The sequence below is a fragment of the Excalfactoria chinensis genome, chromosome 5 (assembly GCF_039878825.1).
Source record: "Excalfactoria chinensis isolate bCotChi1 chromosome 5, bCotChi1.hap2, whole genome shotgun sequence".
Taxonomy (NCBI): Eukaryota; Metazoa; Chordata; class Aves; order Galliformes; family Phasianidae; genus Excalfactoria; species Excalfactoria chinensis.
The window spans coordinates 13,745,519-13,768,827 of record NC_092829.1 but is presented as its reverse complement, the minus strand read 5'-3'; the positions used below and the strand labels follow the sequence as shown (position 1 = coordinate 13,768,827).

Here is a 23,309-nt window from a genome sequence, read left to right as displayed (position 1 = left end):
TGTGTGTGTATATACATATACATGCATGTGTGTGTATATATATATACACACTCATTACTGTTCCATATTGCCTGAGAAGGAATGAAATTTGAATTACATTCTGTTATTTCTGTGTTACTCACTGGATCAATAAAATATCTCTTATAATTCATATGCACAAGTAGCAGAAGTGAGGTGGTTGTCTGGTCTCTTCTTACATCTCAGTTTATGTTGTAGAAAAAGCTACTATTATGTATTGATGAAACTGAAAGTCAGAAAATATATTTTAATTAACTTTGTTTTTCTTAAAGGGTTCTTGTTATATAATCAGATATTATAATATCTCCAAGTAATTGTTGTTAAGGGAAAATAATTTTTAGCCAATTTTGTACTTTCCTCAGGTTCTTGTATACTGATTCTTAAAACTTTATATTTTTGAATTTGAGTGTTCTTTCAGTGCATTTCTGCCTCATGTTCTAAATTGCTATAATTTCTAATTATACAGGAGGTGCTGCATGTTGCAGGAGTGGAAATGCAGTTAACAGCTGCTGTTTCATTTTTAACTGTACTGCAAGATGAATCGGTGTCCATTCATACATACTCCCACTCCTTCCTACACATCATTCTTCAGAATTTGGAACACAGGGATGCAGGTCAGGGCTGTAAACTATGCTGTGTGATGACTGATTACTTCTGCGTGTTTCATTTCTTTAGTGACAATACTCTGTAAAGCATTAAGCAGCCTTATATCTAGACTTGCATAAAATGAAATATTTATGCATGCTGACCATGTACACATTGATATTTAAAAGTAATTGTTCACACTGATTGAAATGGTCAAAAACAGTTTATTTGAAGGACTGAATCTAAAAGTTGTTACAGAGTCCAAACTTCTACTGAGTAGCAGAATTCTGTGGTGGAGACAACTGAGAGAAGGGTTGATGTTTCCTCTGTGATAATTATGTTTCTCTTAACTTATTTTGGTGTTCAGAAGGGTCTTTTATCAAACTAGAAAGATTTATAAGAAAAGATAATGCTTCTGGATGAGGAAAATTTTCTTTTCAAAACAGTAATTATTTTCTCTTCTAAGAATTAAAAACACAGAGGAATGTGGACAGAATTTGCATCTTACCCAATATTGCTTCTTAATCAGAGTCAAGGAATGGTTTGAGTTCAGCCTGGAGAAGAGGAGGCTCAGGGGAGACCTTATAGCTCTCTATAAGTTCCTGAAGGGAGGTTGTAGTGAGCTGGGGGTCAGCCTCTTCTCTCGTGTAGACACTGATAGAACTAGAGGCAGTGGTTTCAAACTGCGCCAGGGGAGATTCAGGCTGGACATTAGGAAGTACTGCTTCTTGGAAAGGGTGGTCAGGCACTGGAATGCACTGCCCAGGGAGGTGGTGGAGTCACCTACCCTGGGGGTGTTCAAGGAAGACTGGATGTTGTGTTGAAGGACATGGTTTAGTGGGAGCTAGTAGTAATAGGTGAATGGTTGGACTAGATGATCTTCTAGGTCTTTTCCAACCTTGATAATTCTGTGATTCTGTGAGTTGGAAGGATCCTTAAATACCAGCTGGTTCCAACCCCCTGCCACTTCCCACTAGACCAGACAGACCAAAGTCCCACCTGATCTGATCTTGAACACCTCTAAGGATGAAGCATCCACAGCCTTTCTGAGCAACCTGCTCCAGTGTCTCATTACTTTCACATATATCTAAATCTACCCACTTTTATTTTAAACTGTTACTCCTTGTCTCGTCCTGACACAGTGTCCTTCTGCAGCTTTTCTGTTGGCCCCTTTAGATACTAGAAAGTCACAATGAAGTCTCCCCAGGAACTTTTCTTCTCCAGTCTGAACAATCACTACTCTTTCAGCTGATCTCCATACAGGATATGTTCTCCAGTCCTCTGTATTTTAAATTTATAGATTGTCTTTTTTTTTTTTTTTAAATTTATAGATTGTCTTTTTTTTTTTTTTTTTTTTTTTTCCTTTTCCTACTAATCTCTTCAATAAGTAATTTTGTAAAGCTGATGGATGTTTTCTTATACTCATTACATGTACAGCATAACGTATAACCCATTTCTTTCTGACAGGTGTCAGCAACGCATGGCTAGAAACTCTTCTTGCTGTAATAGAAGCTTTACCCAAAGAGACGATCAGACATGAGGTAATATTGTAGAATCATAGAATGGCTAGGGTTGGAAGAGACCTTAAAGATCATCTAGTTCCAATCCCCCTGCTGCAGACAGGGTTGCCAGATTCTAAATCAGGCACTAGATCAGGCTTCCTGGGTTCCCATCTGACCTAGTTCTGAATAACTCCAAGTATGGGGCATCCACAACTTCCCTGGGCAGTCTGTGCCAGCACCTCACTACCCCTTCAGTGAAAAATTTTCTCTCTGTTTATGCTAACAGCAAATAAAAGATTATAGTTCCCTGCCATCTCATTTGCATCAGTAAAATTTGTGGCAGTTCTGTGCCTGTGAAAGCAGTAATCCTTACAGAACATATAAGAGGGGAATGTGCTAAAGCAATACAGAAGGGTCACCTTGAAATGTTTTAGTATAATTCAGAAGATAAAGTTTGTATGCTTTGTAACACTTCTCTTACACTGAGTATTCTTAGTAACATGTTTTCATATATCCTGTTTTGGTTTATGGGATAGTATCACATTATGTGATAGCAAATGGAAATTCTGGATTTCTGCTGAATGGGATTGAATGCTAGAGATGCATATCATTGTGTGCTTCAGTTGTTCTTTATGTACCAAAAGCCTAACGCCCTAATTTGTCATTTGAGTATTTTTCGGAGGAGGAAGGAAATGGATCATATGTTTCTCCTTTACTCTATTAATTTATTTAGTTTTATTTTGAGAATTCATATTTTATTTTTAAGCTTAAAAGCTTTGAGATAGTGATAATTTTACTGTGTTTAGAACTATATAGAGTTGTAAATATGTGATCATTTCTGTAGTTTAAAAGAACTCATTAAAAGTGGCAGGTAATTAAAATCTAACACTGTTGAAAAATAAGCTTCTACAAGGTAAAAATAAGTTACAGTCAGCTCCAAAATCTAGGTAGAATTACTAATGTGGTGCATTTGCTTTCATAGTCAGAGATCAGATGAGTAATAAACCATTTTCTGTATAACTTATGAAATATTTATTTATGAAGTATTATAGTTAGCATAACTTTTCTCACCTCAAAATTTCAGTTAGTAAGAGATGAGAAAAATGCTTTAGCAATACTGTTAGACTTTGCTACCCTGTGTATATATAGTATCCTTTTGTGGAGCTATGCAGTGACACTGAGTAGGGAACTCTGGCAGACTGCTGGAGGACCCTCTCTGTAATACTCTCCCTGGCATGGCACCTGTATTTCCATGACTATTTCTGGGCCAAAAATAGGATATCTAAATGTGGTGTTCTGCACATCTTTGTTTGTGGCACCATAGAGGTGATCGAACAAGTGACAGCACAGCTCCAATTAAACATGGAGATTTTCTGAATCTACATGGGTATGAAACGTTTCCCCGGTTATGCATAATCAAGGGAAATTCTTGCTTCACAACTTCACATTAAAGCTGACGTTTCCTGAGGGAAACTCATGAAAAAGGACCTCAATGTTACTTTTCCTTTCTCTGATTTTTTTTTTTCCTGTTGTTGTTAGGAGAACATATTTAACAGCTGTTGTGAAAATTGCCAGCTAATAGCTATAAATATTCACATACAAGTTAGTCTCAAAATAAAAACACAAGTAGACAGATGTAAAACTGTGGCTGTGATATGAATTGTGAATGGCTATTTGGGCCAAGATATCAGTTTAATATACTATAATTAGAACTCAATATTAAAAGTGGATTTTTAGTGGATCATTAATGCAAAAGTGCATTATTATTTTTAGTAGTAATTGATTCCATGAGAGGAGTAGATGACTGCTGGTATATACGTTTTTCTAGTTTTTATATTATTATTATGATTTTAAAGAAGGGGAATGCATTATTTACCTGTGACATTTCTTCTTTTTTCCTTCATGTAGATCCTGAATCCACTTGTTTCCAAGGCACAGATTTCTCAAACACTTCAATCACGCTTAGTTAGTTGTAAAATCATGGGAAAATTAGCTAACAAATTTGAAGCTCACATGTGAGTAGATTGCATATACATTTTCATTCCATAATATGTATCAGTATTTCTGTGTTTGTGGACAAAAGTTACTGAGAGAAGAGTAAACTATTGCAAAAATAAAATGTGTTTTTCTTACAGATTTCTTCATCAAGCTAACAATAAATAATAACAAAATGTTCACTATATAACTAGCATATTCATTCCTTCTGATATACACCAACTTGCAACTTCAGCTTTTATATTCTTCCACGGAATGATGTTGGTACCATTTTCATGTCTTTCTTGTTTATTGATCTTCTTGCTAGAAAATAAGACAGTGGATGTCTCTGCAGCTTATGGAGGCAAAACACAATTGCCTTAGAGTTTATTATCATGAGGAGAAAGCCCCCTTGGAACTCTTTTTCCTAACATCTTGTCTACTCAAGTTTCTCATGCAGATATATGTGCATTTTTTAGTGTATGCATGTGGAGATGTATTAGGAGCAAATCCAGTTCCTAGATTTGGTGCCTGTGGGTTTGGGCAGCTGTGCAAAATAGGGAAAGTTAATCTGAATACCTTAACTGCCCAAGTAGTAGGTGTTGCTCATTTTTGGAGGGTTTATTCAGTCTTACAATACTAAAATATTTTCAGCAAATGCATTTCCAATCCATGGACCCACCACATTGTGTAAATGCTGATTTGGAATGTCCTTGGTTTACATGGGAAAGATTAATCCATGTCCAAATAAGTAGAGCTGTCCTATTTTTCAGTATGGTTTCTGACTCAATAAGCAACCTTTTATTAACGTTCTGCTTTATTCTGTACTTTCTGTTTTCAAAAAAAGGACAAGATTAATTGGGATTTGCACTTCCATTTATATAATTTGTGGTATTCTTACAGTGTGTCCAAAAATTGTTCTGAAGATAGTTATTAAATGAGGACAGTCGTAAATGAGGACAGCCTACCTTCTATTTCCATAGTGTAAAGGCTATAGTAGGGGAAATATGGGCAAATTACAGTGACTGTAAAAAAATCCTTTTTCTGTTAGTATATGTTTGTATCTGACATAGCTTCAAGTTTTCAAAAAATCATTTGCCCCTGTGAGAAATCAGTAAAAAGTTAAACTGGTGTTAGAAGTCATATGTAGATAAAATGTGAATACTGTGAAGTGGATTATATATGTTTTTGTTCTATATATTAATAAAAATCGTTTGTGTTTTTAGAGTTAAAAGAGAGATTCTTCCATTGGTAAAATCACTGTGCCAGGATGTAGAGTATGAAGTAAGAACTTGCATGTGTCGGCAACTAGAACATGTAGCTCAAGGAATAGGGTGAGTACAACTTGCGTAACTACTTTCAATTGCAAAACCTTTATCCAAAATTGTAATGGTGACCTAAAAATTCTTTCTAAGGTTTCTAACTTCATTGATGCTTTCTTAGTAAGGAATCTGGATTGTACAGTGTTGTTCTTAGAGATTGTATTTGGCTGTTTTACATTTTCAGATGTTTATTTCTTTGTGAGTAGAACTGCTGAACCATTCAAACAGTGCTTCCTATGCTAGGAATTAAGAAAAAGCAGTAGCTGGTCTTATAGACTTGAAGAAATACTGAAATGAGTTTCCTTGTGCCATGTTACACAGGAGGATAGATTAAATCTCAGTAGTCCCTCTGGCCTTACCAACTGTGAATTTATGAGCAGATTCAGTGATGAGGCTGAAACCAAAGTGTAAAAATTCACTTACATTTGTTAGTACTGATGCCTGTGGAAATTATTTTTGTTCCTGTGGAATATTTTTTATTAATGGAGAATGATGTTGTGATTTAGATTCTGAAAACAAACAAAAAAGCCCAAAGCAGCGCTATGAACAGAAAACCATGAAAGCACCAGAAGTTCCTGCAAACAAAGCTGTTTACCTCTCAGCCATGAAATATCAGAAAAGCGCATGTTTAGGCTGTGTTTTAGTTTACTCAGATGTAGGAATGGATATTCATGGCAAGGTCAAAGGACTGCTGTAATGCACTTAATTTCATATTGTTCAGGTGAGGTCATGCAGAACAGTAATTCTAGGTTCCCAGGTAAACTTTCCTTTATCACATACAGAATAATTTTATATTTGTGCTTCAGGCAGCCCTACTGCTAGTTCTTTGCCCTGCAGAAGTTCAAATATTGTGAATGAATTTGAGAACAGTATTATTCATTTTTATTCATTACTAAGTAGTGTTATTAATTTGCTTTTGTATTTAATTTCTTTTATAACAAAAGGTAGATTGGGATGGTAAAGCATTGTAGCATTTTTCCACATTGAACAGCTTTGGATTTGAAAGAACAAATGATAGAAGAAAAGAAAGGCTGTATTGATTAATATTTTGCACTGAAAATTTAATACACACTTACTGAACTGAAGTACTGAATAATTTGAAATCAAATTTATTTTTGCTGCATGTACATATCTCGTGTACCATTATGTATCTTAAGACTGAGTTCTGTTTAATAGAAGACTAAAGATGTTTAAAAGAGAGGGTTCTGTGTATTTTCAGGAGCTAATCATGGTTTTTCTTCTTCCAGAACTGTAGTTTTGTAGGGAGGGGTTGTCCCAACTGTCATATTAGAAATCTTTCAATGTCACCAAAAAGCCACAAAAATAAGTTTTCAATACTTGTCTTTTTGTTTTTAATTCATCAATATTCTGTCTTCATCTGGGACATGGTCCTTTACTTTTCTCCTCTGGCTCTCCCTGTGTTGTACGTCCTTGTCTTCTCTAGTTGTCTTCCTTCCTCTTGTCTTGTTTGTCTTTGTTTGATAACATGATGTATATATACACACATGTATATGGTTTCTTTTTGTGTTGTTGTTTATTTTGTTTGTTTGTTTTTGTTTTTGCTGTTTCCTTATGATATACAATCTACATTTCCATGGATTCCTCAGTTAACCCCTGCTATAGTTGGGAATAAAATAACTTTTATCTAGAATATGGCTGTGGTTGCAGAGCATGGCTTTCACATATGACTGGAATATTTTTAGTGTTTTAAAAAGATTACAGATGCACAGATTTTCTTGACCTGTGACTCAATCTGTTGAGAACAAAATGGTTTTCATTGTTGACTTTCAGGCAGCACTTTTGTGAATCTGCATATTTGCTCTCAGACATTTTGTTATATGATAAATATACGAGCAGCAAAGTGTTGAAATTAGAATGCAATGTGTTGTGTTTATGTTGTTTTCCTCAGTCCTCCAAATCCTGTTTGATATCAAGATATTCTAAGAGTGAGGAAGAAGAAACAAAAAAAAATTGTTTGTGTGTGTAACAAGGGGGCAGTACATCATACCAATAAATGGTCTCTTTGGAAGGGAAATAACATTTTCTGCATGCTGTTGAGTGTCGTTATAATTAATCAAATTGAAGGTCTTATACCTGGGAGAGGAAAGCCTAAAAACAACATAGGTATTGTGAGTGGCAAATGGCACTATTACTGGCAATTTACCCAGCCTTAATGTAGTGGCTTAATGCCTAACCATTAATTAGTGGTCCATTCTGAATAATTTTCTTTCATTCTTTCCTTTCCACTGTCTGTTTTTATTATTTATGTATCTTTATACACTGCTTTCTCTGTCAGTTTTCTGCCTGATCTCTTCCTAATGATTTAGATACTTTAATCTCACAGAGATGGTAGACCGTATTTTCAATGTGTAAACTGTTGCTGTATTTTATGTTGAGGATGAATAGGTAGTAGGAAAATAAAGACAAAATAATGGAAATGAGCACGTTTTCTTGAATATGATGAAGGCACAGAGTGACAGCAGTTTCACGACCTGTTGTTACTGTTTAATGATATTACTAAATTGTGTCATGTGACTTTCTTGTAATACAGCATTAAAAAAAATCTTAAAAAAAAATGATGAATCCTCTGTTTGGAGGAATACTATTTAGCTACAGTTTGATTTACTGGTATCAATAATAAACTTTACAAGGCACAAATAGTTGGTGCTAGTTACTTGTAAAATTTGAAAATGTTATTGTTTGTATTGGCTTACACAAGGAATAGTCTGACTGGGTGTTTGTTAAAATCTGTCAGCCTGGAGACTGAGATTAGTTTTAATATAAAAACTGCGATTGAAATGACAGTCTAAATTCTCTATATACAGTTGCTCAAAGCATAAAACATAACTTTGTCATTTTGGATAGTGCCCTTGTATATCATTTTATCAGTTTTTCTCTGCAATTTTATTTTTTGGGTAGTATTATAAATGCTGAATGTCATATCTGTGGCTATTTTGAATTGCCGAAGTCCCATTGTGGTGCTTACAACAGTTTTCACTAATGGCTGGGAAGACCAAGAGCTCATTCACAAGAGCACAACAAAGCAGAAGTCTTAACTCGAATACACACAAATTCAAACACTAGAAATCTTGATTTCTAATAATAAAAAAAAAGAAGTTTCTATTACGAAAGTCTTTCATTCCTTCTTATGATGAAACTCTTTCATTACGACTATAAAACAAGCCAAAAAGCCAGTGTTTTTAGGGTGAGTAAGGAAGCTGCATGTTCTCTGAGCAGCAGCTGCTTACGATCTGCAAAGAAGGCTCATCTTTGGTCTTCAAAACATAAGATTTCTAGGTGCTTCAGTCCCACTTGTCACGTATTTAATCATTTTGACTTTAGAATTTACTCTCTTGGAACTTCATTGAGGAGTTCCTGAATAATTGATCAGAGGTTTTCTTAATGAAATAGCTGGACTCCTTTGAATTTTTTTCAGATTTCATTCACTGTAATCTATTTGAAATTAATTTGAATGCTTTCTTAGTGATGAAATTTCATATTTTAAGTCCTGAGATGAAATGCACATTTTTATTTAATTTTCATTTTGTTTCATCTTGGTCAGTTTTTCCTCCTTGGCCACCCTAAGAATGACTAACTCAGTATTTCAGGGTAATTTCAGAATTTGGTTTTGCCATTGTGACTTTGATTTATTATATGTTTTCTCTTTAAATGCTTGCCTCAATCTGCAGGACAGAACTAACCAAAACTGTAGTGCTTCCTGAATTAGTAGAGCTGGCAAGAGATGAAGGCAGCAGTGTACGCCTCGCAGCTTTTGAGACATTAGTGAATCTGCTTGATATGTTTGACTCAGGTAAGGACTTCATTTGGACTTAGTATCCCAGTTCTCAACTCTTCAAGGCATAAATGCATAAATGTAATCGAATCTTTGTTCTCCCTGCATTTTTAATACATTTCTGATTTTTTCTCTTCTATCCTTTATGTATTTTGTGTCTTGAAGTGCTTTAGTTTTTTAAGAAAGGTGAACCAGATGTCCACAAAAGCTGTTAATTTCTTACTCTAGGTTTCTAATATAGTGAAATGAAACCCAATTAGTAAAACTAGTGTACAAGTGATAGGAGTATTGGGTTGCTAGTATGATGCTACTAATCTGCATAATATAAAATGTTAGTTCAACATATGCAGATACTTGTGGGTTTGTTTTGTTGTTGGGACTGGCTGGGTTTTGTTGATTGGTTGGTTGGTTTTGGGTTTATTTTACTATTAACTGTTTTTTGCCTCTTAATTGAAGTAAAGCTTGTTGACTGCAGCTGCAGAAGCCAGGTTGGGGCAATGATGTGAAATTTATGTGTGTGTCAATAAACTTTTCAGTTTTTAGCAATGTTACATGTTGAACACACTAATAAATTTGGGGGCAAAAAACAATTCTTCATAAATTGATGTGTGCACAACTAAACGAATCTATTTTGGAGACCTAAGAATTAGCAGTTGCTATTTAAAACAATGTAAATTTGTGGATATATGATACTGAAATCTTTCATCTTTGCAACAAGAAAGCATGCGTGTTATTGTATTTAATGCTTTCATTGTATTTAATGTGGAAAATGTAAATGCTTGTAATTTTTCCAGTGCTCTCTATCTTTCCTCTAACCAACATGAATATTTCATGCTTCTCCAGGTGCAGGGGTGCCTCTTTATTCAAGAAATGAGAAATTTGTTGCCTTTGTCACTCTTAGTGGTGGTGAGGTGTCCACATTCATGGTGCTTGAGTTCCCATCACAATTCAGTTCAGCAGTGATTGAGCACATTTTAAGAAGTGTTACTGGTTACTCTGCTGTAGGGGGTCCCATTCTGGGTAAATGCAGTGCCTTGTTCTGCACTCCGTACCAAATTTTTTCAGGGCTGTGTGTAAGACAGTGGTAGGCAGCTTTTCTGAATCAATGTCAGTTGTATTCTCCACTGTTTCTCTACAAAATTGAGGTGTACAGGGAAATGAAGTAATTGAAAGATCCTGGCTATAATATATATGAAAAAAAGTATGTTAAAAGCTCCATGAGTGATTGTTGATCATTGCTCATTAATTGCCACTTTGCTCTTTATACACTTTCCAACCTCTTCAGTTATTTATCTTCATTAGCAACTCTTTATTTTGCACCGTATTTCCCACTCCCACTCTCGTGTTACTGACTGTACCTCCAGATACGTAAGTGAGGAGCAAATATTTACTTCACAGGAACATGGTGATGAATTACTAAAATACATGACTGCGTATAAGCCATATGGAGAAATACATAAAGAAGTAAGATTTGGGGGAGAATGTCATCAATGGACTTTTTAGCAGTTAGTGCTTAAATTAGCAAGTAAGCTGGTAGGTTAACTTTCAAATTCTTGAGCCATTCCATTGACGCTGTCATGTTCCTGCTTCCCTTTGTTCCTGCTCATCTTTCCCCCACCTTTCCAGTTGCTACTGCTCTTAGGTATCAAAAAAGCAAAATTTAGAAAAATACATTAGGGCTTCTTAACAGGTTTACAAGGAATGTGTCTGCAGGTGTTTGGTTTGCGTAGGTTTGGTTTCATGGCTGAACTACAGAACAAACTTTTCAAAGTAGATGACACAATATTATATCCTAGGGTTTCTTTCCCATGATATCACAATGTTTCCTCAGGTCAACATAAATGCTTTGTTCATCCATATGTATTTGCTGAAAATGGGAGTTAAACTACAAGTAAAAATAAAAAATCCAAATCCATTTAAAATTGGAATATTTTAAAATACATTACTTTTATTTAAAAAAATTCAAAAGGCATCAATTTCCTTGAATATTTGCTCTTCATTTTATGTGGGAACAGGGTGTTTGGCACTATTTGCTGTATTTACTATTAATTATTTATGTTGTCCTTAATTATTTTGTTTCTCTGTAAATTTATTGTTTGCCAGAAGATTTGTGATTTCCTCAGTAGGTTGCAGAAATTCATCTCCCCAGATTTTCCTTTTTACTATCACAGTCATGTTTGGTCATGACCTCGCTGTCTTCATACTATTGTAGGAATTACTACTGCTAGAGTGCTACTGTATTATTTAATTCCCTTGGTGAACAGAGAAGTTAGCTGTTGTTAATTTATCTTCTGTCCCAAATTTTACTGGTAAGTAACTTTTCCCTAAACACACACAAAGAAAGATTTAGAACAGGCATGGTATTAAAAATATGGACTTCTACTATAGTAATGTTCATTTCTCTGCCTCCTGTTTTCTGCCTTCAATGAATATGTGCCAAAAAGGCTCCTGAGCATGTTAAATGATATTTTTTGTAACTTACTGTAGAATCCCACTCTGTGTAATCTTTTAGGATGTTTCATAACAAATGGTTAACTTTAAAAGTCTCTTTTGTCTTTCAGATGATAGGAGGCAAACTGTGCTCCCCTTAGTGAAATCATTCTGTGAAAAGTCCTTCAAAGCAGATGAATCTATCCTAGTTTCATTATCTTTCCATTTGGGAAAACTGTGCAATGGATTATATGGTATGATATAATGTTCTTTAAAAACAAAAATAAAAATGAGGTCAGCAAATTTGAAGCACTTGGAAAAATATCCAGATTTCAGTTAATTGGATGAGATGATAATTCGGAGAGAAAATACATCACTACAAGTCTGAAATCATCTATCCAGTAAATATTGGATTTTGTGAATTTGCACCTAAGCTATTCATTAGTTTATTGCCCTTTTATGTTTAAACAGGGACAGAAGTGGAAGCATAATGGCTTTTATTTATTAACTTGACTGATTTGTTTTGATAACTTGTTGGATATTCTGGATCATCTGAGTTGGATGACTGAATATTTGAAACTAGTAGTCTTTGACAGTGCAGTATGATGCTTTGTGTGTTCAACTTCCATGCTTGATATCTTTTTTGAGGCCTGAAAGAAAAAGTGCAGCCCATAAGGGACTTCTAGGGAGATCTAACAGCATGTGGATTCCCAGCTGCAGCTGAGACCCATTCTGTACTTCTTGTTTTCTGTACCTCAGCACATTGTGCATGGCAGATCTTTCAGTGATCACTCTGTCCACTTTTATCCTTTATACAGAGCTTAGTTGGGAAGGGGCAGCACACACATTTAAGCTGTAGTGAATTTCCTCCTAAACTCTTAAGCCCTTTGATATTTCTTACAGATCTTAGAAAAGGTCATTTATTAATCAGGTTTGAGACTATTGAGGGGCTATTCCATAGTGCCAAAGTGTCGTTTACAGAACCCCAGAGCTAGAAGAGTCCATCCTGTTTTTATCATGTATTCACAATCTTCTTTAGGTTGACTGACTTTAATTGCTGATCTCTCAACACCTCTGAACTGTGTCTGGCTAATTCACATTTTGTTGAATTGCCACACTTTAGGAGAACTGAGCAAAATGAAGGGGCTATTTCACACGTCTTGCAAGCTAAATTGCTTTGTATATTGTTCACTTTGAAATATACTCTTTTTATTTATTTATTTATTTTTTTCCCCAGAAGACTGCAGTAGTTTGATGTTATTTGTTAAAATGCTGGCTATGAACAGAAGTAACTCAAATGTTGGGGGTTTGTTTCTTTTCTTTAAAAAAAAACAAAACACCTGATGCCTATTTAGTCTTCCCTGTCATATCTGGCTAAGCATGGTGCCCTGCTGTTGACTCTTATCTGTTCTTCAAGCAATTTTGAAGCAACTTTACAGATCTCTTTTTGCTTATGAAAATGTCAGCAGACATGCCCTTTTACTGCATCTTCTGGTATTTGCAGGTCTTGTTACCTAGTATTAGAAGGAAATGGAATCTGTTTGAGAGGTTTTGCTTTTGCTGTGTTGTCTGTTGCTAGTTTTCTTGTTTCATTTTTGGTGTTTACAAGTAGATTTTGTGATTTATTTATTTATTTATTGTTCCATTTTTTTAAAAAACCACAAAGTTAATCTGAATTATCTAAAATGATATGGCTTGTTCTTCCCCTCTCCAGCTGTTAAGTGCTAGTACAACATCTGCCTTTTTCTAGTCTGATATGGCACTCATATGATTTCATCAGCTAGTAGTTCTAATACTCTTTCATACTAGAATAAAGCACAGCTGAACTTTGCACATTTTGAAAGCCTCTCTCATGGTTTAAGTATTCATGGACCTTTTCCTTCTCTTCTTAGAGCTTGTGTCTTTGGTAATCTTATTAATTGTACTGAAGCTGATTATTCTAGCAAACTTTGAGAAATTAAAAAAAACACAAACAACATTTCTTGGTACCAATCAGTAATAGTTTTCCTCTGTCTTGATTAGAAATGTCAGTTTTCCCTTGCTCATTTTCTTATAAATGTATGCTTATAAAATGACCTTTACAAATTTTAGAAGTTGTCTTACTGGTTGCTTTCCAGTTCGTGTTCTGTGATTTCATTCTTACACCTCTTTACTTTCTGCTGCAATGTGTCCTGATTTTTCAACTTTCTACAAGCAAGCAGTCTTCGTATGACTGACATCTGTAGAGATCTGAAAATGGAATAAAGATGAAAATCCTGTTAGTGGATCAAAAATTTATATTTGCAGTCCTGCTGCTAAATTCTTGATTATGGGGAGAATTATGTAAACAGAAATCAAGATTCAATCCCTTATAGGTATCTGCTATTTTTCTTTAATCATCTTTCTTGTATAATTTGTACTGACTATACATGGAACACAAAGTGAAAAACTTGATAGATTTGCAAATGATATTTGTTTATTGAGCATTATTAATAGAATCTCTAATGAGAGTAGTAATCTTATTTTTCTCACTTTAATTTTGGAGGCATTTTTACTCCTGAGCAGCACTTACGGTTTTTGGAATTTTATAAGAAGCTCTGTACACTGGGCTTACAGCAGGAAAATGGACACAATGATAATCAGCTACAACTCCAAACTCTGGAACAGGAAAAGAAGTATATTTCAGTGAGGAAGAACTGTGCTTACAATTTTCCAGTAAGTAACATTAATTTGAGATTAACTAGATTGTGTCATGCATATAACTCACTAAATAGGACTGCAAGAAGGACAGAGAAGATATTGACAACAATTTTATATTGTTAACCAGATTTTTGCTCTTCCCTGGAAAATTCAGGTTAACATCTTGTATTAGAGGTTGACCAAAAGAGTTTCCAGGAAAGATTTGTCTTTGGAGGTTCTGAGAAAACTGTTGGAAAGTTTTGACTGAGTGATCACTATTTCAATATATAACTAATTTCACTCTTGCATAGAATCATAGAATGGCTCACGTTGGAAAAGACCTTACAGATCATTGAGTCCAACCACAACCTAACCTTACGACCGTAACCCTCCACTGAATCATGTCCCTGGGCACCAGATCCAAACAGTTTTTAAACACATCCAGGGATGGTGACTCAACGACCTCCCTGGGGAGCCCATTCCAGTGCTTAACAACCCCTTCTGTAAAGTTTTTCCTGATATCCAAACTAAACTTCCACTGGCTCAACTTAAGACCATTTCCCCTCTTCCTGTCACCAGTGAGAAGAGACCAACCCTGCTCTTGCTGTAAGCACCTTTCAGACATTTGAAGAGAGCAGTAAGGTCTCCCCAAAGGCAGGTTACCTGTCTTTTTCTCCAAACAATTATCACAAAGTCCTTGAGAAACATGCCTGTGAGACAGGATAGCCAATATCAAATCATCCAAAGCTTTTCACATTTTTTGTGTGTCTTGAGAATGCAAGGACTTGGAGATTGAATCTGAGCAATTAAATGCATGCTTGAATCGTGTTCCTGCCTGGATTCAAAAAGTATTTGCAAGTTGATATGAGGTCGTTAAATCTACCACTCATGCTTTTCAAAATCTAATTTGTATTTTGCGTTTATATTTAAAGAAATTAAATTTGTACCAAGAGCCAATAAAAGAGTTATTTTTATTCTGCCTTTTAAAGATAACACCAAATATGTAGTAAAAATCTGTTGGTTTATTTGAGCAAAAGCAAGGTATGCACACACACAGTTGAGATTCAGATACTTTAGTGCTTGCTAAAACAGTCTGTGTTGCTCTGGTCTCCAGTTGCAGCTTCTGCTAGTTTACTGAAACGTCATCTATAAAACAGGCTTTATTGCTTGTGTTTTTAATCTGTCTACAGAAAAAAAGCTTGCAGTCTCGAAGATTTGTGCAACCAATGGAGTCCTTAATTCTTAGCTTGTCTGATGCCTTGTTTTGGCACAGCCATCAAACATATCACACTTTGTCTTTAAAATCACAGCTTGTTAACTCTCATATATCTCACTTGTTGAAACTCAGTATTTTCTTCTGATAATCTTTGATAGTGTGACCCTTTAGCAATACAATTAATAGAAGACTTTGTTTTTCCACAGGCCATGATTGTTTTTGTGGATCCAAAGAACTTCCATTTAGAACTGTATTCTATATTCTTCTGCCTTTGTCATGATCCTGAAGTTACTGTTAGATATACTATGGCCATAAGCTTCTATGAAGTACGTCTACAAAAATTCTTTGTTGGTACTGAAGTATTTCTGTTTTATGTTGCATTCTTTAAGCTCATGTTTGTGACTGTTCAACCTATAGAAGAAGACTTGAAAAAAGTTGTTAAAACTATTCATTTCATCAGAGGCATTCAGTCTCTTCTAATATGTAATTATAGCCCATAAACCCTTTAGCCTGGTATGCAACATTGTCTACAAAATTCTATTGTGAGGTGAGTCTTTAGGAAGCGAAAGCTGAAGGAAACTTAAAGATGGTCTGTCACCACAAACAAACGTGATAGTAGTAGTTAGATTATTTGAAGGTTTTGAATGTTATTATAAATAAGTGACACAGGAGAAAAGGGGCTTGTCATTTTGGTCCTGAAAATCTTTAGGTCTAGATCATCTGCAACTATATTGTATTATATGAGGACTACCTACTTGTAATAAGTCTATCAGTAATAAGTTAAATGCTCAGATTTAATACTTGGAAAATTCTGCAGATCTAAAAGCACATACTGTATTATTTTTATAAAACTTCAAAAAAAAAAAATCTTTGAATAGATACAGTTAGCTGTATGGTATGAATTGCAGAAGTGAATATACACTCTCTTCTGAATGTTGCAATCCATATAAGAGATCTTCAAGGTTTTCATAGTGTTTTACAAAGGATCTCTGTAATGAAATCCTTAAACTAAACTAACCTTTCATGCAATTTTGTAGCTGAGGAAATTTTAAGTTAAACAGCTTGTTGAAAGTATTTAAATCAAGAATAGAGAAATAAACGAGACATAGAATCACCAAGATTGGAAAAGATCTCCAAGATCATCCAACCATTCGCCTGCCACCAATAAGTCCTCACTAAATGATGTCTCTTAGTACAAAAGCTAAACATTTCTTGAACACCTCCATGGACAGTGACTCAACTGCCTCCCTGGACAGCCCATTCTAGTGCCTGAGATGGCTTTATTTCTGTCATTTCAAGGGATTCGATGGGCTTCCATTTCTCTCTACTCGTTGATCCCCTCTCTTACTAAATGATAATCCAAGCTAATTACTGAAGTTAGTTGTAGTTAGTTGTGCAGTTAGCATACCATTCTATGTAATATTGTTTCAGCTGTAAAACACTTTCAAGATTCTGTCTGAATATATGTAAAGTATTCTAGTACATTAAGAAAAACAAACATATAAACTTATACTTCAGTCTGAATGTACATTTAGTGCCAGTCAGTATATTTTTAGAATCACAACTAAGCTGCTGCGTGACAACCAGATGTGAACAAGTTATGGCATTTATTGTTAACTGGGTATGCTTTTCAATATCTGCCTGTAGCCATTTCCTTGAAGTTTAATCTTGATTATAAAAGTAAGATATTATCTTCAATAGGCTCCTATAAACAAAGAAAACTATTAAAATTCATAAGCTAAGTATGCACCATAGCAAAAATCTCATTCCTGAGGGTTTTCCTGTATTCACTGTAAAACCATTTTTGCACTTTGGAGATCAACTTTTAGTATTTTTTAGAAGTTTTTATGTGGTTCAGGAATCAGAGGAAAAACAAAACAAATAACTTAGAAGTGAAAACTTTAAGCAGTTAAGTCCTAAATTTTATTTTTTTATTTATTCATTTATTTATTGAAAGTGTGAAACAGTGTTAAGACTAAAACCATTATTTATCAGTTAGGTAATGAGTCTGCCCCTTGTTTCATATTCTCTGCATGAGCATATTTTAGTGTGATCAACAGGGAAGTACACAACTTCAGAAAGCTGATACTAAAAAATTGTTCTGCAAGTAACAAGTAAGCACACGTAGAGTAATTGCTGTAGTGCCAGGGAATTAAGGTATGGTTTACCTTATTATCTTAGTGCCTTTTTTGTTTGTTTGTTTCCTTGTATGTTTTAGGTTGCTAAGCTTTTAAATTCTGGTGTGTATACAATTCAAAAGGAACTGGTTACACTATTACAGGATGAGTCACTGGAGGTAATACACTTTCTTTGCAACTTCATTTTGCTTGTTACACTGAGGCAGATTATCTTGATGTTTAGGAATTCTGCAGTAAGACAAAATGTTAGCTGCGCAAAATCACAAGCAGCTTCTGTTTCTTCCTCTTCAAGGGTGCAAGGCTAATGTGAATAGAAAGGAGGAAAATAAGAAATTTGGATTCAGTTAACCCACACTGCATTAGTTTGCTTTTCAGAACATTCATGTTAAATGTGTTATTGTTTTATTTATTACCATACAAATTATGTGGAAACATTTGCTTTTGATACTGCATTGAAATATTTCTTAACAACATTCCAGGTTTTGACTTTTTTATTTATGTTTCTCCAATCAAAGAGGAGATGAAATTTTGCGTGGTCCAAAGATCAACATTTTTAGAAAGGATTTCGGTCTGTGATCTGGTGCAGAACCTCTGGCCATTCCCGAGATGGTTCTGTTTAGTGAGCCTAGGTTTTGACCTATGTAAAGAATTACTCACTTAAATATGTATAACAGACAGTATAGCAGGACTTGTCTTCTTTTGTGACAAAACTGGAGTTTCCTCTCACATAAGTTATTCCAGTACTTTAGCATTTTGTACTGGTTTTATATATTTGTTTTTCTATCTGGAGGGTCTTTGGATATGGTGTGGCAAATTGAATTTTCCTTTAATGTTCTGCTTTTTACTTTAGTATCTTCTGTTAGGCATTTTCAAAGGAGTTAAAGATGTTTGTAGAGCATTTACTTATAGCTTATAAAATTCTGACCTGTTTTAAAAGATTTCTCAACTCCAGCACTGGAAAGTTGAAACTCAGATGCAGCTGGTGGTTTTGAAAAACTTCTGAGTTATCTAAATATTAAAAATATTCAGTGCCATGGAAATCCAGATAGATGCCAAGTAATATTTAATAATATACTTTTACAGTCTAATTTCAAACCTAGTTTCTGACCTTTGAAAGTAAGATTATTGCTAATTAATGTATCACTAATGAAGGCTAAATATTCTGTTCTAGTTTATGGAATTGTCATTTTTCTTAAGGCAGGAAAAATTGCTTTTAAGATTTAGCTGGCAAATATCCAAAGTACATTTCGTTGTGGCTGTTGAGACTGTTACTTAACCATCTGTGAAAGATGGATCTTTCAGAATGCGTGGATGTTCATTTAGAAATGTTATACACTATGAATGTTTTAGTAATGTCTGAGTGTGGTATTAATGTAAGTCAAAGCTATAATTCTATTTTTCTAACATGGAACATATAATACTATATTAAAATATCAATTTTAAATCTCAGACCTCATAAGTACAAGTAGTTATATGTTGCATCTTTTTTTTTTTTTTTTTTTTTTTTTAATCTCCATTGATGTAAGAGAGCAATAACAGGAGATGTCAGCAGGGGTATTATTGGTGAGAGATACAGATTGACTCAAGTTAATTTATAAACCTAATTCATGCAGCCTTTCTTTAAATAGGTTTTAGATGCTCTGGTAGGTCACCTTCCTGAAATCCTTGAACTGATGATTAATGGAGGAGAAAACAGTGGATCAGAAAGCAAGGTGGGAATTCTTATGTTTTGTAATTTACTTTCTAAATGTAAATGGAATGTGGTAGCAAAGTTGTTTCAGGTGTGTGAGGATCGTTGAGTAATCGTAATAAGTAATTGTATAAAAAAGGCTTTTTTGATCATTTTCTGCTGTGGGGAAATACAGAGCTACTTTGTTGGGTTTTGGTTTTTATTTTAATATTATTAAAAAGATTGGATTATTCAAAAGATTGGATTTAGTGTAAGAATGAACAGCATATCCATGCTCTTTTTTTTTTTTTTTCCCAATGAAACACAGATTGGCTGAAATAAATCAGATTTAGAAACAGAGTTGAATCAAAACTAGTGACTTCTAAAAAAATTGGATTCACTTTTAATGGGTTATTTATTTATTTATTTATTTGTATATTGGACAACTGCCTACAGTTGCCATTTTCAGACACAGTTGCTGCCAGGAGGATGTCTGTCTCCTGAGGTAAAGGTACCGCATTAGGTCTTCAGAGGTCTGAATTCAGTTCTCAGCTTTGCCAATTTAGTTTTATTTGACTCTGGACGATGGTACATTCAGGAACTCCTCACATGTAAAATGGAATGTAAAATACTGTTTTCTATTTCAAAATGCTGTTTTAAACATACTTTCCAAACATACAGAAAAAACAGAACTATTCCAACAATATAAGAGCTGAATGTGTTTTTTTTTTTACCTATTTGGACACAAGTTGAAGCTGTATTTTAAAATGTGGGTTTGTCAGGTGATTACAACTGTATACATGTTACATATGTGACAAATGCTTGTCAAGTCTGGTAGTGCATATTTCACTTAGCTTAGTTCAAAAGAGAATTTATCTTGACTATTATAAAATCTTTGCCTCCTGGATGAGAAAAGATGCACAACTCCTTGAAAAATGAAGTTGGAAACTGTAACTGCAAAGTTTGAGAGCTGAGGAAAAGGGGATTTATTTGGTTTAAGAATGAGAAGACAGGAGGGCTGTTTTTGGCTACAAAGGATATTTCAAAGAGAACACTGATCAGTTGTTTCTCATTGTGAGATGAAGGGTCTGGAAGTGAAGATATGTTTAGCTAGGCACTGGAATAGATTTTTGAGTAGTTAACAGTAGAGTTTACCATGTGTGAGAGGTTGTGTAATCTTGATCAGATTCCTCCTGGAAATGGTCACAGTGTAGCTGATTCTGGCTGAGTAGAGGAATAGCTGGCCACTTAAAATCTTTCCTTCCTTACATTGTTGTGCCTTGTTTTTAAGGCTTAGTGATGTACCATACTGGCAGAAGATGTAAAATTATATTTATATTTTTATTTCTAGTTGCTGTCTATTCCTGACTTGATTCCTGCATTGACAACAGCAGAACAGAGAGCAGCAACTTCCTTAAAGTGGAGAACTCATGAGAAGTTACTACAAAAATATGCATGTCTCCCTCAAATCATATCAAGTGATCAGATTTATTACCGTTTTCTTCACAGAATGTTGACAATCATTTTGACAAATGTGAGCCTGCCTCTTTCTGGTTCTTCATTTGTTTAGAGTATTTAGAACACTTACCACTAGGTATTTTTAGCATTATTTATAAATTTATCTTTAAGTAATATTTCTCATTGCATATGGTATATCAGACTGTTTTATTTCATATAAGGCTGAAAAAGTGCTAATAACTTTTTCCCCCTAATTTGAGGAGAAAAATTTGTATTGCCAGGTTATGGTGTTCCTTTCCCACCACTCTTCTTTCCTTTCTTAGTGTTCATTATCAGTTTGCTTCTAGGTAAATTGAAAATCTTTTTCCTAGTTTCACTGATTACTTTGCATCATGTTCCATTCTTTGAGAGGATGCTTTAAGTCTAAAAGTGAGCAATCACTTAAAGCTACGGATCTGAAATTGCAGTGAATTGATTCAAGAGTGAAATTGTTCTAAGAGATGTTCTAAGTTTTGTTTTCTGACGCCCACAGTATAGCAGATGCCTTCCAAACATGGAATAATTTAAGGCATTTTAGAATCAGATAAGTAAACAAGTTAGAATAAAGAAATGTCACATAATCTGGCTCAAATTCCATATTCTCAGTAATATTATGCCTTTTTTATTCTAAGATGTACATTGTCTGCTCCGAAAGTAATGCCTCCTATTTATATCCATTGGAACAACAGCAGGTACATAGAGAACAATAACACTGGTTGAGCAAAGTTGCAGCTATAAAGCACTATTTTTCAATATAGTCACCACCATTAGCTATGTGTTATGAGCCTGCATGCCATGCTCATAAATATCCGAACCTGTGGATGTGACCAAGTGTTTTGCGACTGTTATAGTGGTGTCATTGTTAGGAAAATGTTCTCCATGCAGTCCATTTTCATCAGCCCAAGCAGATGGAAATCAGAAGGTGGCAAATCCAGACTATGCAGTGGATGTGGTAAGATACTCCAGCCAAGATAGACCTTGTGCTCTGTGGTCTTCAAACTGATATGGGTTCTGGTGTTATTATGTCACAAGAGAAAGTCTGTTTTCTCTGGCTTGACTCTGGAAGTTCCAGCCTTCAGTATAGTCAGAGTTGCATTGTAGTGGTTAGAGTTGGTGGTATGTCTGAGTTCCAGAAAACCCAGAAGGATCACAACTTTTCTGTCCAAAAAGACAGTGTTCTTGTCTTGAAGTTTTTATTTGATGGGGAATTCATGTCATCACTCCGTGGACTGCCATACTGACTCCAGTTTGTATTGGTGACACCACTTCTTGTCACTGGTAATGACCCACCTCCATCAAACTTTGCAGTATTCCAGCATTACCACCATCCTTTTCAATGCACTGAAGCTGATATTTAGTTCCATATGCAGTTCCCTGGTTGTGATCCTCTGGTTTGCATGGATGAGCTGATTGATGCTCTGCTGCGGGACTGGAACACAGATGATCCCAAACCCAAACCATTCTATGGTTCATTTTGTTGTATGACATCTGTATATGGCCTTCTGGAGTGCAGTTTGTGTTTCATGTCACTGTTGCCACTGCTGAAACACACTCTGCTTAGATTTTTTCATGTCCACTGTTTGGTCTCCATAAACGTTTAGCAAGCATCAATGAATGTTAGTGAATAATGGTCTTTCCACATAGATGAATAGAATTCCACGCCTTTGCTTCATCCACACTCCCATGTCAGACGCTGTTTTGTCAGAGTGTCCCTCTGCTGCCATGGGTTGCATGACAACAAAATGTAATGGAATACTGGTGGGAAGTTTCAACCTGCACTACTGTATCACCAATATCTGCCTCCGGTGTTGTGGGCCAACATCATAAAATAGGAGGCATGACTTTTGGAGCAACCCTTGTATTATTGCAGTGCTTAAATGGATTTGTATTTATTCTTGTAAACGTGAAAGAAAAAAAGATTGAATCAGGATTTCTTAATTAGCAACAAAAATAGTAGGTGAAAGTTCAAATAAATCCATTATAAACTCACTAAAATCATTGAATAATGCTTTTATTTCTTTTGCTTTGCTTCTGATATTTGAATTAAAATGTGTATGGTTAATATCCTGTATTAGCATAATCTTCACCAATCTGCTTTTGTCTCACAAACATAACTTGATTGCTAATAGACACCAAATAACTTAAGTTTTTCTATAACAATTCTATATGTTGACAGGCTTCTTAGGAATTGTATTTATGTTGACTAGAGTTTCTATTCTTTCATTCTCCTTGCTAGGCTGCTCTTTTCTGTGCTAAGTCCTAGGCTTTATTCTCAGAGTACAGAGAAAGTGCGTTATGGGAAGTGAAGATGAAATGGTACAATATAAATTGTACTTGATTGAAACATATTGGACTTTAAAATTTCAGGACCAAATTTCCCAGTTAAAAAAGCATTTTGCAAATAGTTACACTTACAAAGGAGTCTGTTATGGCAACTATAAATCTACTCAACTTGAGAATAGTTATGGTTATAAAAGGTAGTAGAAATCTGAAAAGAATGCATTTGT

General features: G+C 34.9%; 1 protein-coding gene across 4 annotated transcripts in view; it reads left to right on the top strand.

The window, feature by feature from the left end:
- The window catches only part of PPP4R4 (protein phosphatase 4 regulatory subunit 4), a 57,058-nt gene that overhangs the window by 19,407 nt on the left and 14,342 nt on the right, over window positions 1-23,309 (top strand). For all 4 annotated transcript variants that reach the window (XM_072336943.1, XM_072336945.1, XM_072336942.1 and 1 more), the window contains exons 4-14: window positions 485-632; window positions 2,071-2,144; window positions 4,014-4,120; window positions 5,306-5,413; window positions 9,091-9,212; window positions 11,756-11,878; window positions 14,149-14,318; window positions 15,705-15,824; window positions 17,717-17,794; window positions 19,265-19,348; window positions 20,657-20,839. In XM_072336943.1, the coding sequence (XP_072193044.1) occupies window positions 485-632; window positions 2,071-2,144; window positions 4,014-4,120; window positions 5,306-5,413; window positions 9,091-9,212; window positions 11,756-11,878; window positions 14,149-14,318; window positions 15,705-15,824; window positions 17,717-17,794; window positions 19,265-19,348; window positions 20,657-20,839 (1,317 nt within the window). The remainder of the gene's footprint in view (window positions 1-484; window positions 633-2,070; window positions 2,145-4,013; window positions 4,121-5,305; window positions 5,414-9,090; window positions 9,213-11,755; window positions 11,879-14,148; window positions 14,319-15,704; window positions 15,825-17,716; window positions 17,795-19,264; window positions 19,349-20,656; window positions 20,840-23,309) is intronic.